Genomic DNA, 14,202 nt, shown 5'->3' with positions numbered 1-14,202 from the left:
GCAGAGATCTCTATTTATACCCACCGCCGTCATACACCACTCGCCGCCAAACATCGGGATATCATACCATATGACAGAACCGATTTCGTTATTCACTCATCTCGCATCGACACTTCCCTACATTCGTGACCGCCGTTGTTCCTCTTCTGTTGGTGACTCGAGAAGCAATCCCTAACTAGGGAGAAGGGGATTAGAAGCGGAAGAGCTTTTAAAAAAAAATTTTAACATAATATTTTTAATAAAAGAAAACATAGGTTTTAGCAAGTGGATTCGTTTAGGCGAGTGGGAAACTGAGAAATGGTGTTTCATGCAATGAGGGTAAGCAAGTAATTAATACATAAAATATACATCATATTGCCTCTTTAAAGCTCTAAATCAGAAGATCCAATCTAAGGAGCTTCATTAGATTCTACATGACATCCTCTTATCTTTCCTCTTCATTTACTGCTTGTTCATTTAATTTCATACCAAGAACTCGTAATGTTGTTGCCCATGGGCTGGCTAAACGGGCATTGGCCTCTCTTTGTATAACTCTTTAAGTTTAATTCAAAAAATGTTTGGAATATTGCAATCAGTAACCACACTAACCATCAAACTATCATATTCTCTATATTATATGTATTAATGACATTTTTTGCCCTTTTTTCTTTTTCTTCTTTTTAATTATGTTTTCCTTTTATTTTTGTCTCCATTTAATTTATTATGTATATGTACTACTAAGGTTTTCATATTAATTATTTAAATTATGTAATTTCACTTTTAAACTTATATTTTATGTTTATACTATGATTAGAGTTTTTATAACAAACTAATTCGATTATAATAAAGTTAATTAACATATAGAACAAACAAATATTATATTCTATTTTTAAAAACGCAACCAAGTGTTTTCAAATACTGAAAAATTATACTGCTTTTAAATAATATGCTTTGCGTTTTCAAAAAAATGCTTATACTCAAATGAACATTTTATCACATTTCTTATTTTGTATTTCTTACACTATAATCTTTTTTCTTATGTTTAATTCGAAAGTTGTTCATAGTTATTATCACTTAGGGTATAACGAAAAATAATTGGTGTGCATATAATTATGTATTTTGGGTTGCATTTATTGTATTCCTTAAGGTATACATTTCTTAGTCGTTGTGCATTTAAATCGTTTGTTTCGGTTCTCTATGTTGTATCCCTTAGGGTATAGCGTCTAAAATTCAACATCGGTTTAACTCGGCAATGGTTAGTTTTAATTTCTACCACACCAACATCCACCACTACAATTAAATTATTAAAGATTGTGTTGCATACTTAAATAGTATGTAGTAGGGATGTTAATGATGGGTAAAAACTCAATGTGTACCCAAAACCCGGTTATAATTTCGGGTTTGGATACCCGATTTTATACAGCAAAACAAAGCGGGCTTAAAACGGGCATGTCTCATTTCTAACAGGTTTTATATGGGTTTTACCCTATCGGGTTTTGGGTAACCACGGTTTTTTCTGTTTTTTTTTTGTTCTATTAAATTTCTATTTACATTTTGTTTTACTTTGTTCACTTATTTACATCATTATAAACTCAATAAATTCAAATTTTTAGAAAAATTAAAAATTTTGAAAGAAAAAATTACAAAATTAAAATTAAATTTTTGCAATACAAAATTTTTGAATAAATTAAATTTAATGTTAAAAATAAGTGATTTTTTAATCATTTTTAGTTGAATTTGTAAAATAAAATAGAAATAAATGGATAGAAATCTTCTAATCAAATAATTGAAAATTATACCTAAAAACTAATATTTATTTCAAAACTTTTAGATTTTCATGTGTTAAAACTTTAAAAATCCTAAAATTAACAAATATTTTTAATATTTTTAGATTAAAAAATTCTCTCTAAGATATACAAGTATTCTCATCAACTAATAAAGTTGTGTGCTAAAATATTTGTAGAGACTATGGTCATACATGCAATTTTTAAATATATTTTATATAATATAAATTTTTATATTTTTGAAAATAACATATTTTCACAAATATAATAAAAGGCATAAAATAAATAAATAAATAAATTAGAAAACATCCCTAGTATGTATGGTTATTTTCGGGTTCGGGCTGGGTTTTTTTAACCATCTGTGCGGGTTATTTTTGGGTTCGGGCCGGGCTGGGTTTTTAACCCATGACAACATCCCTAGTATGAATGTAGTATACTATTCTATTTTATGTGTTTCTATACAGAACATTGTTTTCTTCGTTACCAATACTATTCATCATTGGAACCGCTACCACATCGTATACCCACCACCAGTCTACTGTATAACCACCAGAATTTTCATCAACACCAACACCATAGCCAGAACCAGGTTTACAATTATATCCACTACTTAAAAATTGTGTGAAATACTTATATAGTATGTAGAATACTATTCTATTTTATGTGTTTCTATATAGAACATGGTCTTGTTTGTTATCAATACTATTCATCATTTTAAAATTTTCATATCCGATTTTAAAAATTCAAGATATGTTGAATGGGGAAAAATATAAACTTTTTTACATAAATTAGAGAATTTATATTATATTTTTTGAAAAGATATATTACTAACAAATATAAAGGGGTAAAAGTTTTTATTCCAAAACAAGAAAATACAGCATATTGCCTTTCCTTGGTTTAAATGGTCACCGGCTGAATTATAATATTTTTGGAGGTTATCGATGCCAAAATCCCTAAAAAAAAATTTTAACTGAAAAAAAAATTCTTGTGTTGAAATTTCATCAAATGACTCAATGAGACGCATAAAATAAATTAATAATCAGCCAGCCCAATATTGTTTGTCCAAATCAATATCCTCAATGATTTGACTAATCCAAATCCATATTTCATGTTGTTCCATAAACAAGTGATTTTTATAAAATACTTTGTTCTAATATTGATTTACTCTCTAAAATACGGTTCAGATCATTCACAAGTCTGCAACACTTTCTAAACATCAGAATAAAAAACATATAACTGCATCTCTATGTCAGCTCACAAGGTCTCAAGCAAACAAAACATAATGACACATATAGAAAAAGAAAACAAAACAATAATCATCCATCTCCATGAGTTAAAGATCATTGGATCTTCCTATATAGTTGTATCATAGTTAATCTCTCTTGTGTATACATAAATTCTCCAACCTTTTGGGATTATATAACAGGTAAAATTATTCAACAAATTAAAACACATATACTATTAGTACAAATAAAAATGATATGACAAGAATAGTTTCAAACACAAATACATATTTTTGATTTTTAAAGAGTAGTGCAGTATTATTACTAATGGTATGATATTGAACTAGCCGAAGAACATTGCTGATATTGAAAAAAAAATGGATTGCGTCTGAATCATTGCTTTCTTAATCAAAAAGTTCGAAAAATTTATTACAAAATGATATATTTTGGTAAAGGGTATTACGAAATAACTGAATTCATCAAATCAAACATTTGGATCGTAAAACCAAACTGTTCTTCCCTTTGACTCTTGCACCGGTCTTGAATTTGTCTCAAATCCCTATTTTCAGTTGTTTGTAATTAAGTGATTAGTAGCAAGAAATTAAATAAATATTAGCCAATGAAATTACATAAATCAATTTGGACTAGTACTTACATCATGAACGGCTTCCCGCAGAGCTGTGATTTGCTCCATTGATATTGTATTAACCTACATATACATACACGGAAGATCATGAGTATGTAGTAAAGATCAAAAAGATCATTATATATAAATATGAAACAAAAATGTTAGTACCCTTTTGACGACAGTCCAGAGAACACCTTCTGTGCATGGAGGAACAGTGAGAGAGCCGATGTATCTATAGAATTTTCTGGTTTGAAACCTAATCTCTCTAGGATCAATCACCCCTAGATCTATCTCTTTAGTTCCCACTGATTTTATTCCATTTAGTAGCTGCATAGTTGTATATATTTGCATCATCAAAACACAATTTATAAAATACAATCTTCTAGCAATAATATATATTGTTATATAGGGTACCTTTGCGAGAAATTCATTGGGTTTGCCTAATTTGTAAAGAACACCAATAACAGCAGTTCTGCCTCCAGCACTGGTGTGAACCATGTGAAGCTCTAGGTCATACCTAGTTCCGTTGACGGTATGCTCAGATGGTGAATGCCAATGGCACTGCACCAATTTAAAATCAGTTTGACGTATTGTTACTTTCCCTGCATCTCCTTTCCACGATACCTTGAGAAATAAGTAAAAAAATGAAAGATTTCAAATGTTAAGTATAGTGATCATAATGTAATCAAGAAAGAGAGAATGAACTAAAGTTTAAAAGTATATTACCATAATGTCATGGCCTCTGTTAGTAATGACAGCAGGAGCTGGTTTGTATTGCCTTTTCCAAGCTTGATCGTGAATAAGGCTGACTCTTTCGTTAGTGAGATCGATGGGAGATTGGAATCTTCCGCTGTTACAAACTTTCCATTCCGGGTTTATTTGTCCCCATCCTTCTGGTCCGTTCTCTTTTTTTTGTTCATATGTGAATGGAGTTTCATCCACTGTTTTCAGATTAGATTGAAACAAAAAAAAAAACATATGTAAGTCTTGAGTTTTGATACGAAGATTTGAATGAAATAGAAGAGATCTAGTGACCATACCGACTTCAGAATCTGCGAGTGAGATTGTAGGGAATGATAAACATATGAAAAACAAAGCATAGAAGAAGATTGTTTTTGTGTTCAAGGAACCCATTTTTCTTCTTTTGCTTTTTTGCTCTTATGTTTTTATTATGTTCTCTTGAGTATGTTTTGAATATTGAAGATTTCAGAAGTACGTACACTATTTAAAATGGAGGCTTCAGGGGAAGGTTTGTTTCGTTGCTCTTTTTATAGTTTTTTTCCGTTGCTGCGATTATTAGTTAATATTTTGGTGTTACTACTTGGCAAAAAATGAATAACCGAATCCTTAGTGATACCATTTGGTTGTGTTTATCTACCATTTGGTTGTGTTTATCTAATTTTGGGTTTAATATCCAAATTACATACATGTAATGAAACTATGACAGTTTAACAGAGAATAAATCCGATCTGGACATTTAGAATCAAACTCATACAAAAGAGAATATGCCAAGATTAAAATAGCCTACTCAACTCACATTTTTGAGTTTTTTTAGAATGGAAAACAATTGGAAGAAAAATAATTTGGCAAATTTGTTTTACTTGTAAGTTTTAATATAAAAAAAAACAAAATCCAAGTTAAAAGATGCTTACTTTTACTTTTTTGGTTGGAATAGTTAAAAGAATTTGCCATTTTACTCTAAAAAGTTTTGATTTGCTATTTTTTTAAGATCTAAAAAAACATAAGCTTACATATTTTGTTTGGGTTTTCTTGGTTCCATTTTTTTAGGGTTTAATTGTTGTTTATAAAGTATATATTATAGCAAAAAACAAAAAAAAAACACATACTTTAAGAACATAAAAATGGAAAATCCACAAAATTTAAGTGAATATGGCACATTTAGAATATTTGAGTGAGGAAATGGCAAAATTCATAAGAACTCATAATTTGGTTCTCTTTCTTAATTTTGTTTTTTATCTGATATAGAAAAAAAAAATTGTATTGAAATTTCACCAATTATTAGACTCAGTGAGGCCCATAAAACTAATTAATAATCAGCCGGCCCAATATTGTTTGTCCAAATCCATATCCCGGATGATTTAACTAATCCAAATCCATATTTCATATTGTTCCATAAAAAATGATCTTCATAAAATACTATTAAGATCATTCATAGATGATTTACTTTGTTTCAATATTCATTTAGTCTCTAAAATACGATTAAGATCATTCACAACTCACAAGTGAACACTTTCTAAATATATAACTGTAATTGGAACAAAGATGGCCATTATTCAAACTACAAACGAAGACAATAATTATGAAATGTAAAAATTATGGGTTATAAATTTACAAGACAAGAGACTAACCTCAACATTTCATATATTTTATTTGTTCTATATTCCAATTTCCTCTCTCCCTCTCTCTCTCTCTTTGTACATTATCCATCTCCTCTAAGTACTTGAGAGAATTAATAGATCAAATAGGTTAATTAGCCCTAACAAAAAGACCCTTAAATTGATTTATATACATATTAGGACAAAACTAGTCAGTAAGGTGAACACTTAAGATGGTATCCTTTTGGTGCAGAAACTCTTGGAAAGACCATTAGTTTCTCTCCACCTTTCTCCTCCCATCTACACAAAACGAAAAAAAAAAGAAGAACGTAAGAAACCTCAAAATCAGCAATCACAAGTTCACAACATCAAAACAAGATCTAAGACTAATCAATAACATACCTATACTTTGTAACAAAGTAGTGAAGAAAGCTTGAGACTTCAGAGATTCCTAGTTCTTTGCCAGGGCAAAGTCTTACTCCACCACCAAATAGTAAGAAATAGCTCTTTGATTCTAAACTCTTTTCCTGGATAAACACAAACACTGTATGTCAGCTCACAAGGTTTCAACTAAGCAAAACATAATGACACTTAGAGAAAAAAGAAAACAAAACACTAACCATCCATCTCCATGGGTTAAAGATCATTGGATCTTCATAGATAGATGTATCATAGTTAATCTCTCTTGTGTATACATAAATTCTCCAACCTTTTGGGATTAAATAACCTGTAAAATTATTCAACAAATCAAAAAACACAAATACTATCAGTACAAATAAAAATGATTGGTTTTTTTATGATTGCAAAGTTAAAACTAAATAATTGAAATAAAAACCATAGAGGGTCACGGGGAGATGATTGCTTCGCTGGATTGGTTGGTATATTTTTGTAAATTATTGATGTAATGTAAGGTCCACATGCCCAATTTTATTTCTCAATTTTAAATAAATAAACTAATAATTATTAAAATTCCTTAGAAATTTAACAATCGAAAATGAGAAATAATAATTACCGTTGAGTTCCAAGTCATGAGTAGTTTTCCTCAGGACACCATTAACAATCGTAGCCAATCTTGATGTCTCAAAGATAACCTAATAAACAAAAATGGTCCAAACACAAACAATGTCAAAATCAAGAAACCAAAAATGAATAATTAATAGTTTAATTTTGTGTACGAAAACACTCACAGCTCTTGTGAATTTCATAGATTTAATATCGTCGAGAGTGAGCGGTTCGTCAGGTCGTTTTCTATCTCTAATAGCCAAATGTTCTCTCTGCAAAATCCAAAAACAAAAATCAATAACCGGACCGGGTTAAAGAAACCGGTTTGGTTTAGTGATTCTTTTCTTAAAGAACATACTCTGAGTTCTTCAAGAGCTTTTGGATGATCATGGAGATACTTAAGAGCCATCATAGAGGTTGTAGAGACAGTCTCATAACCCGAATACAAGATCGTTACCACTTGATCTCTTATCTCTTTATCGGTTAACAAGTATCGGTTATCTTCCTTCTTCATCAAGTAACCTAACATATCAGTGAAAGTCTCTCCAGACTCTCTTCTTTCTTCCATAAGCTCTGTCAGTAACCTATCAATGTTGTTTCTTGCCTGAAAAGCAACCAGAAAAATGTCAGATTATTTTAATTTTTTCGACTTTTTCTCTTCTAGATATCGGTATTCGAGTACTTACTTGGATTCCGCAGCGATAATTCGTCCCCGGGAGATCGATCGGGACCGATAAAGTTCCAACGACAAGCTTGAAAAACTCTGTTCTATATTCTTCAACCTCAGGTTTTTTCAAAGTCTCAGCTATCTGTAACAACGATGATAAAAACGCCATCTGTACAATACAAAAACATGAGTTAAGACATTAACAATCATCTCAAGTTTACGATTCTACCCTTTCAAGAATGATACATGCCTAATTTAACTATCTTTTACCTAAAATCTAATAAAAATAAATATACATTTTTAAAATAAATGTGAGGAAAATGTTAAGACTCAAATATACAAATTTCTTATGTCAAAAAGAATGATAGTAATTAATTTACTATTATAAAAAGTAATAAAAATAAATATACTCAAATGTAATTAATTTACTAATTCACTAAAAGAATTGTAGTAATAAATTTACTAATTAAACTATCTTTTACCTAAAATGTAATAAAATAAATATACTCAAACAAACATTAAAATAGTGAGGAAAACTTGAAGTATACAAATTTCTTTTGTCAAAAAGAATGATAGTAAATAATATACTATTATCAAAAGTAATAAATAAATTGCTCTGACATATCCAAAAAAAAACATTAAGTCCCCAATAAAGGATATAGACACGAGATTCAGATTCAATGTCTAAAAAAACTAAGAAAGAAAGAGAAAGAGAAGCTTAAATCAAACGTACATGTTTGGTCTTTTCTTGGATATCAACTGTCTCAAGTTCATCCCATCCACAAAGATAGTTTCTCATGAACTCATCAATCTTAGGCAAGAGATGGTCTTTCATCATGGCCGGGCTTATTAAAGAGAGCAACGAGCCTCTCATGAGCCTATGGCTCGGACCATGAACCGCGGCTATGTTGCATGTCCCGAGGATATCGAGCATGGACTGTGGGTAACCAGCGACTAGCCCTTTTGCTTCATTCATAAGAATGTATCTGTTTAGCTCTGCGTCCATTGAGACTATTGTTGGACAGCCAAGAATATGAGATTTGAAGAAACTCCCGTATCTGAAAATGTTACGGGTTTCGGATCAGAACCTCTTCGATTAATTTCGAGTATATAATAGTTGTAAAATGAATTTTTTTTTTGTACCTTAGTCTTTGGTTTTTCATGAAATCTGGACCTTGTTTGAGAAACTCAGTGGTTTCACCAAAGATTGGCCAACCCATGGTTCCAGGAGGAAGACCTTTCTTGGAATAACGCATCTGGTTCCATCGGAGAAGAGCTGAACATATGCATACAATGATCACAAGAAGACCCAAGATCATCATCATGATGCCCATTTTTGTTTTTTCTTTGGCTATTTTTTTTTTCTTCTTTGGTGCTCTGTTTTGAAAACAGAGAAAGAGAAGGACAGAGAGAGAGAGAGAGATGGTTTAAGAGTCTTTGGTTTGAGACTAAATGAGTCTGTGTGACATTGTTTATATAGGAACCTAAAGGGCAAAACATGGTTGTGAAAGAGAGAGAGAGAGAGAAAGAGATTTACTATATAGGAAGAGTCAAAGAGAAATGATAGGGTTTTTAATTTTAACCATACTCTGATAGATTTCTTTGTTTTTTATTTTGACCAAATGATTTCTATGTTTAAAAATGTTGTTTCAACGACCAGATTGTTACTGTTTTTGAAATAAAAAATAAGTAATTTATGGCAGTAGATTTTTTAATTGTTAATATTTAGTATTTCTATTGAATTGAATTTTAATGACTTTTATATGATTTTGATTATTTTAGGAAAGATTATATGATGTGTGAAATTCTTACAAATCTCATCATCTAAAATCATGAGATTTGATTTATTTAATTTTGACTAAGAAGTAAGAATATCTTTTATAATTCTTTGTAATCTTTCAAAATCATTTAAAAATTTTGAAATCCTTTAATTCATATTTGAATTTATTTTATGTTTACTATTTTAGAACAAATCTTGACATATCATGTTCTCTAGTGGGATTTTATACTTTCTTATAATAATCATGTAATTAATTTTGATAAATTTACTTACCAATAATTATTATTGTATTTATTTAAAATAGTCAAACTTAGTAAAAATTATAAAGTTAATTAAACTTATTGTCTTTCTTGCAATTTTGTGTCCAACTCTTATTGACAAATAAGTCCAAATATAAGAATCAGATATCTTTTTAAAAAGAAGTCATACTGAAATAATTTGCAGTAATGTAAATTGCAGTAATATATTTGTATATATGAACTAACACCTAAAATAAAATAAGATTTTGCACATATTAAAATATCAAGATATGACTTAAAATTTTATAAAATTTCTAAGATTTAAATATGATAATTTTTTTCCATAGACATGTACCTATGAACATTAAATATTAACATAGAAAGAATAATTTTACATTTCTTAGATAACACATTAAATATTTTTTTTTTATCCCACATTAAATATTAACATAGAGATGTGATCAAAATTGATTGGATGCGTATTTTCTTTTCTTTTTATTTGTGTGCACCTGATGCAATTTTTTACTCTTTTAATTATCATATGTATCAATTGTTATTATATTGTCCATAAGACTTGTTTACTTGGATAGAATTTTGATTGTTGATGACAAAAAAAAAAAAAATTGCTTGTTATTCTATTTTCAACAAAAAAAAATTCCAAAAACAAGGAGATGAAAGATACAACACGTTTTAGCATTTTAGAATCATAAATTCATTAATTTTTACTATAATATTATCAATTTTTTACATTTTGAAAATATAATTATTCTATATATTTGTAGATTATTAAAAAGATAACTATAGCAACCAAAACATAATTAATCTACTAAAACAAATTTGTTTACGTGTTATAGTTTACGGGAAACAAATTATAGGCTGTCAAAAAAAGTTATAGTAATTAACGCGGAAAAGTTTCATGTTTTTCATTTTATTATTTAGCTATTTATAAAACATACAAAAATTTGTTTTAAATCTTAAAAACTATTTAAATTAGATTTTGAATTTTGTTAAAAAAATTGGTAAAAAGTAATATAAAGAATCCACTTCTCTCAAAATCTTGAATAGTCATAAAATTAATTTTCTTAAAATCTAAAACTAAAAACCATTTAAAAACTACATCTATTCAAGGTCTTAATGTTTTATATGGTCTTAAGTTCGAGTTTTCTATTTGCTTATTTTAAAACCGGATCATTATTCTTTCCTTCGCTACTTTTGGATCAGTTTTGTTATCTAATCATGTTTTCAAATACTTTATAAGATTCAGAAGATGTCATTTAAATGAATATCTTAAAGGTAATTAATTAAAAATTACGACAGTTTTTTATATGATTAAGGAAAAGGTATGTATACAGAGTAGAGAACTTAAACCACCAACTCATTCTTCAAGATCTCAAACATGAATGCTTGTTCGGTAGTGGGTGAGGAGAAGATTCTTCTTTTCAGGTCAAATTAAAGTTTACAACTTTATTATGGTTGCATCTTTATGGGGTTTTATATAAATTAACACACATAAATAATTTAGATATAATTGGGATGAAAAAACATTTAGGTATTATGTACCTTCGGTTTGTACATATCAAGGTAAGTTTAAATGATAACCAAATAATATGCAAATGTGTATCAATTATACAATCAAAAGTAGAGATAATTATGCTTTTGTACGGATATCAAATTAAATATACAGGATACTTAATAATTTGCTTTAAAAAATATTATTCTCTACTTTCAACTACAAATATATGTTATAAAAAAATTATTAAGCAAGATGATAATTCATTTTTAAAAACCATTTTGTGGTATAATTTTTTTTTTTTGTGGTTATATTTATTTTTAAAATTTTAGTTGACCTAATTTAATGGTAAAAACTCAAATTTGATGATCGATAATGAAACTTAACGTTACATTTTGTTTGTAGCTTAAATTTTTTATGTTATTAATTTTTTCTTAAAAACAAAAATCCTGTAATTTTTAGCTACAATGCATATTATAAATTTACCAAACAAAGCTATTATCATAATCAAAATTTTGTGGTAAGTATTTCTTTATGATTATATTCATTTCAAGTTATTTTTTACATTACCTGATTTTCTTGGTAAACCTCAAATTTAAGATCGATAATTTGAATTTAAATTGATATTTGATTTGTAGATTAAATCAATTTTATAAATTACTATTTTTTTGCACCGACTCCAGCATATTTATTTGCAGAAGAACTTTAGGATAAAACCGTAATATTTCTTCTTTCTTTACACTTGAAAGAAACTTTTATCACTACACTTTAAAGATTGTGGTATCACATAATCGATTAGATTAAAAGCCTAAGCTAAAAGGCATGTTTATGCTACTACGACAATACAGTAGGGTTAAGTAAAATGATGGTAGCATAAAGTAATGCTTATTAAACTAAAATAATTATTTAAAATCAACAATAAAATTAATTAAATTATCCATTTCTATTCAATAATTTTTAAAAAAAAAATGAAGAAATGTAGGAAAGAGTGAGTACTTGGGAGAGCTGAGGATAGGCACATGGGCACCACCCAAAACACAAATAAGTACATTTAAACCAAAAGCACTATCACAAGAAAAAAAGAAAAAAAAATACCTAAAATCATTTTTAAAACCTTTTTATTCAATTTTTATTCCTTAAAAAGAACTTACAAGAAGTTCACGTGTATGTTCTTACAAATATATAAATTTTTTTCATATGGGAAAAAAAATTACATTAACTCACAAAGAGACACAAAATGCTACTGTCATTCCTGCATGTGAATAAAAAAAAGGAGTTTTGAGAGATGCAACCTAAACAAAGAAATGTGATGTTTGATATATAACCAATCACTTTAAATTAATTGGTTACACCAATATGTTATTAATTAACACTAGCATAATGAGTTATCGTCGTCGTGCACAATATCGATGAAGTATCAATATAACAATTAGTAAAATTCTAATTTTTATATACAATTTTCTATATACATATACATATATTTAGGAACGAAAAGAATATTAGTCTAATAAAATTGTAGTATTTATGATTTGTTTCGCTTTTGACGAATATAAATTTTTTAGTATTTTCTTTGTTTCATAAAGTTACGGATATTCATATTTTTTTTAATATAATCTAAAAGATAATTTTTCTCAGATTTACAAAACTATATAATTTTATTAAAACAGATTAAATAAATATGGTGTTTTGATATAAAAACAAAATTACGAAAAATGTTAAATGTAAATATTTACATTGCATCTAGTTAAATGAAAAATATGTTTTTCATAAGCATGATTTATGTGAGTTTTTAAATATTAGTAACACATTAACAATATTTGCAAAACCAACCAAATTGCAGAAAAATAAAAAAATAAAAATTTGAAACTTTTATTTTTAGAGTCCATAATTAACAAAAAAAAAAAATCACTTGCATGCATTTCTATATTAGTATTTATAAAAATTTCTGTCATTTTTTGTTGTTCTGAGTAATTTTTACTTTAAAATGAGCTTTGTCACGTGAATATTATTGGTATATAACTATATATATACATAGCAAAAGAGAGAGCACATTGGTTTTACAACATTCCTGTCTCTGTTCGAACTGCAAGTTTGAATTTTGGTCCGCCTTGAATCATGAAAATGTGTACACATATTTACATCAAACTACTGTGTATTTACGTCACCAAACAATCCATGACGTTAGAAGAAAATATTGGGAATCTTTCTTTTTACTAATATGTGTCTACTGATATATATATATATATATATATATGAACTGAAAGAAAAAAAGAAAAAAAAAAACTGAAAAAGGATATCAAAACGAACCAAAAAATTGATAGATACAGTTGAAACAAAAAAAAATTAAAAAGCATAATTAACGTAAAATAAAAGTAGGAGTTAATCTACTTTGGGTGTAAATAGTTACAGCAGTCGGAATAGATAGATATGTTAGCAGTTTAATTGATTCTATTTTTAGAACGGACAACAAATCGGGACGGTCCAATTCTATTTACACAAAAAAAACGGTCCGTACTTGGTCCGGATCACTATGGACACAATTAATGAATGGTAAATAAAAAGTGATTCGGTTTATAGATGGTTTAGTCCGCTCGAATCGGTGTAACCATTCACATCCTTTGAATCAATCAGAATGAATCAATGAAAAATATTAGAATTAAAAAAAAAAATCAATTACTTCAAAGAATAAAATTAAACAAATAAATGAAAGAATACATATCCTCTTTCCATTTATTAATATAAAAAAATATTTTAAGTAACAATAAAAAAAATTATTATAATTGTTGACAAGAAACTATAATCGTTTGGATTACCAATTAGAGAGTATCATTATAATATAAGTTTGATTGAAGAAAAAAAGCTATAGTTACTTTTTCTTCTCTTTTTCCTCTCACAATAATCATCTCTATTGATGATGATGTTAACTAAAGAAAATTTACCTAAAGAAAAACTTATAATGTTTGGAAGAGAAGTGTTCAACCATATTTAATTTATGTTCATTATAAAATCATAATTATCAATAGAGATGATTTGGTTTGGAGGAAGAAATGATAC

At 28.0% G+C, this 14,202-nt stretch overlaps 2 protein-coding genes across 2 annotated transcripts; both read right to left on the bottom strand.

Annotated features, from left to right (window-relative positions):
• Positions 1-3,470: 3,470 nt before the first annotated feature.
• LOC17887088 (alpha carbonic anhydrase 4) lies at positions 3,471-4,748 on the bottom strand. Its single transcript, XM_006292479.1, has 6 exons — positions 4,655-4,748; positions 4,341-4,555; positions 4,029-4,238; positions 3,783-3,941; positions 3,642-3,695; positions 3,471-3,545 (listed from the first exon to the last, which is right to left on the bottom strand). Exons 1-6 carry the CDS (start codon positions 4,746-4,748, stop codon positions 3,471-3,473), a joined length of 807 nt encoding a protein of 268 aa, XP_006292541.1.
• A 1,131-nt stretch (positions 4,749-5,879) lies between these two features.
• LOC17885676 (cytochrome P450 85A2) lies at positions 5,880-9,027 on the bottom strand. Its single transcript, XM_006290901.2, has 9 exons — positions 8,763-9,027; positions 8,353-8,677; positions 7,639-7,788; positions 7,311-7,556; positions 7,138-7,224; positions 6,963-7,041; positions 6,571-6,677; positions 6,353-6,477; positions 5,880-6,250 (listed from the first exon to the last, which is right to left on the bottom strand). The coding sequence occupies exons 1-9, from the start codon at positions 8,951-8,953 to the stop codon at positions 6,163-6,165; spliced, it is 1,398 nt and encodes a 465-aa protein (XP_006290963.2). The 5' UTR covers positions 8,954-9,027; the 3' UTR covers positions 5,880-6,162.
• Between the last annotated feature and the right edge of the window lie 5,175 nt (positions 9,028-14,202).

The sequence above is a fragment of the Capsella rubella genome, unplaced genomic scaffold (assembly GCF_000375325.1).
Source record: "Capsella rubella cultivar Monte Gargano unplaced genomic scaffold, Caprub1_0 scaffold_5, whole genome shotgun sequence".
Classification (NCBI taxonomy): Eukaryota; Viridiplantae; Streptophyta; class Magnoliopsida; order Brassicales; family Brassicaceae; genus Capsella; species Capsella rubella.
The sequence above is the reverse complement of the archived record's forward strand: the minus strand, read 5'-3'. Positions and strand labels throughout refer to the sequence as shown.

Bases quoted from the DNA above. Each gene is read 5' to 3' on its own strand.
- LOC17887088 (XM_006292479.1), bottom strand. From the start codon at position 4,748: ATGGGTTCCTTGAACACAAAAACAATCTTCTTCTATGCTTTGTTTTTC. The intron at 4,239-4,340 runs GTAATATACTTT...TTATTTCTCAAG, and splicing joins ACAGAGGCCATGACATTATG to GTATCGTGGAAAGGAGATGC. The intron at 3,546-3,641 runs GTAAGTACTAGT...AACTGAAAATAG, and splicing joins TGCGGGAAGCCGTTCATGAT to GGATTTGAGACAAATTCAAG.
- LOC17885676 (XM_006290901.2), bottom strand. From the start codon at position 8,953: ATGGGCATCATGATGATGATCTTGGGTCTTCTTGTGATCATTGTATGC. The intron at 7,557-7,638 runs GTAAGTACTCGA...GTTGCTTTTCAG, and splicing joins ATTATCGCTGCGGAATCCAA to GCAAGAAACAACATTGATAG. The intron at 7,042-7,137 runs GTGAGTGTTTTC...TTTGTTTATTAG, and splicing joins CTATGAAATTCACAAGAGCT to GTTATCTTTGAGACATCAAG.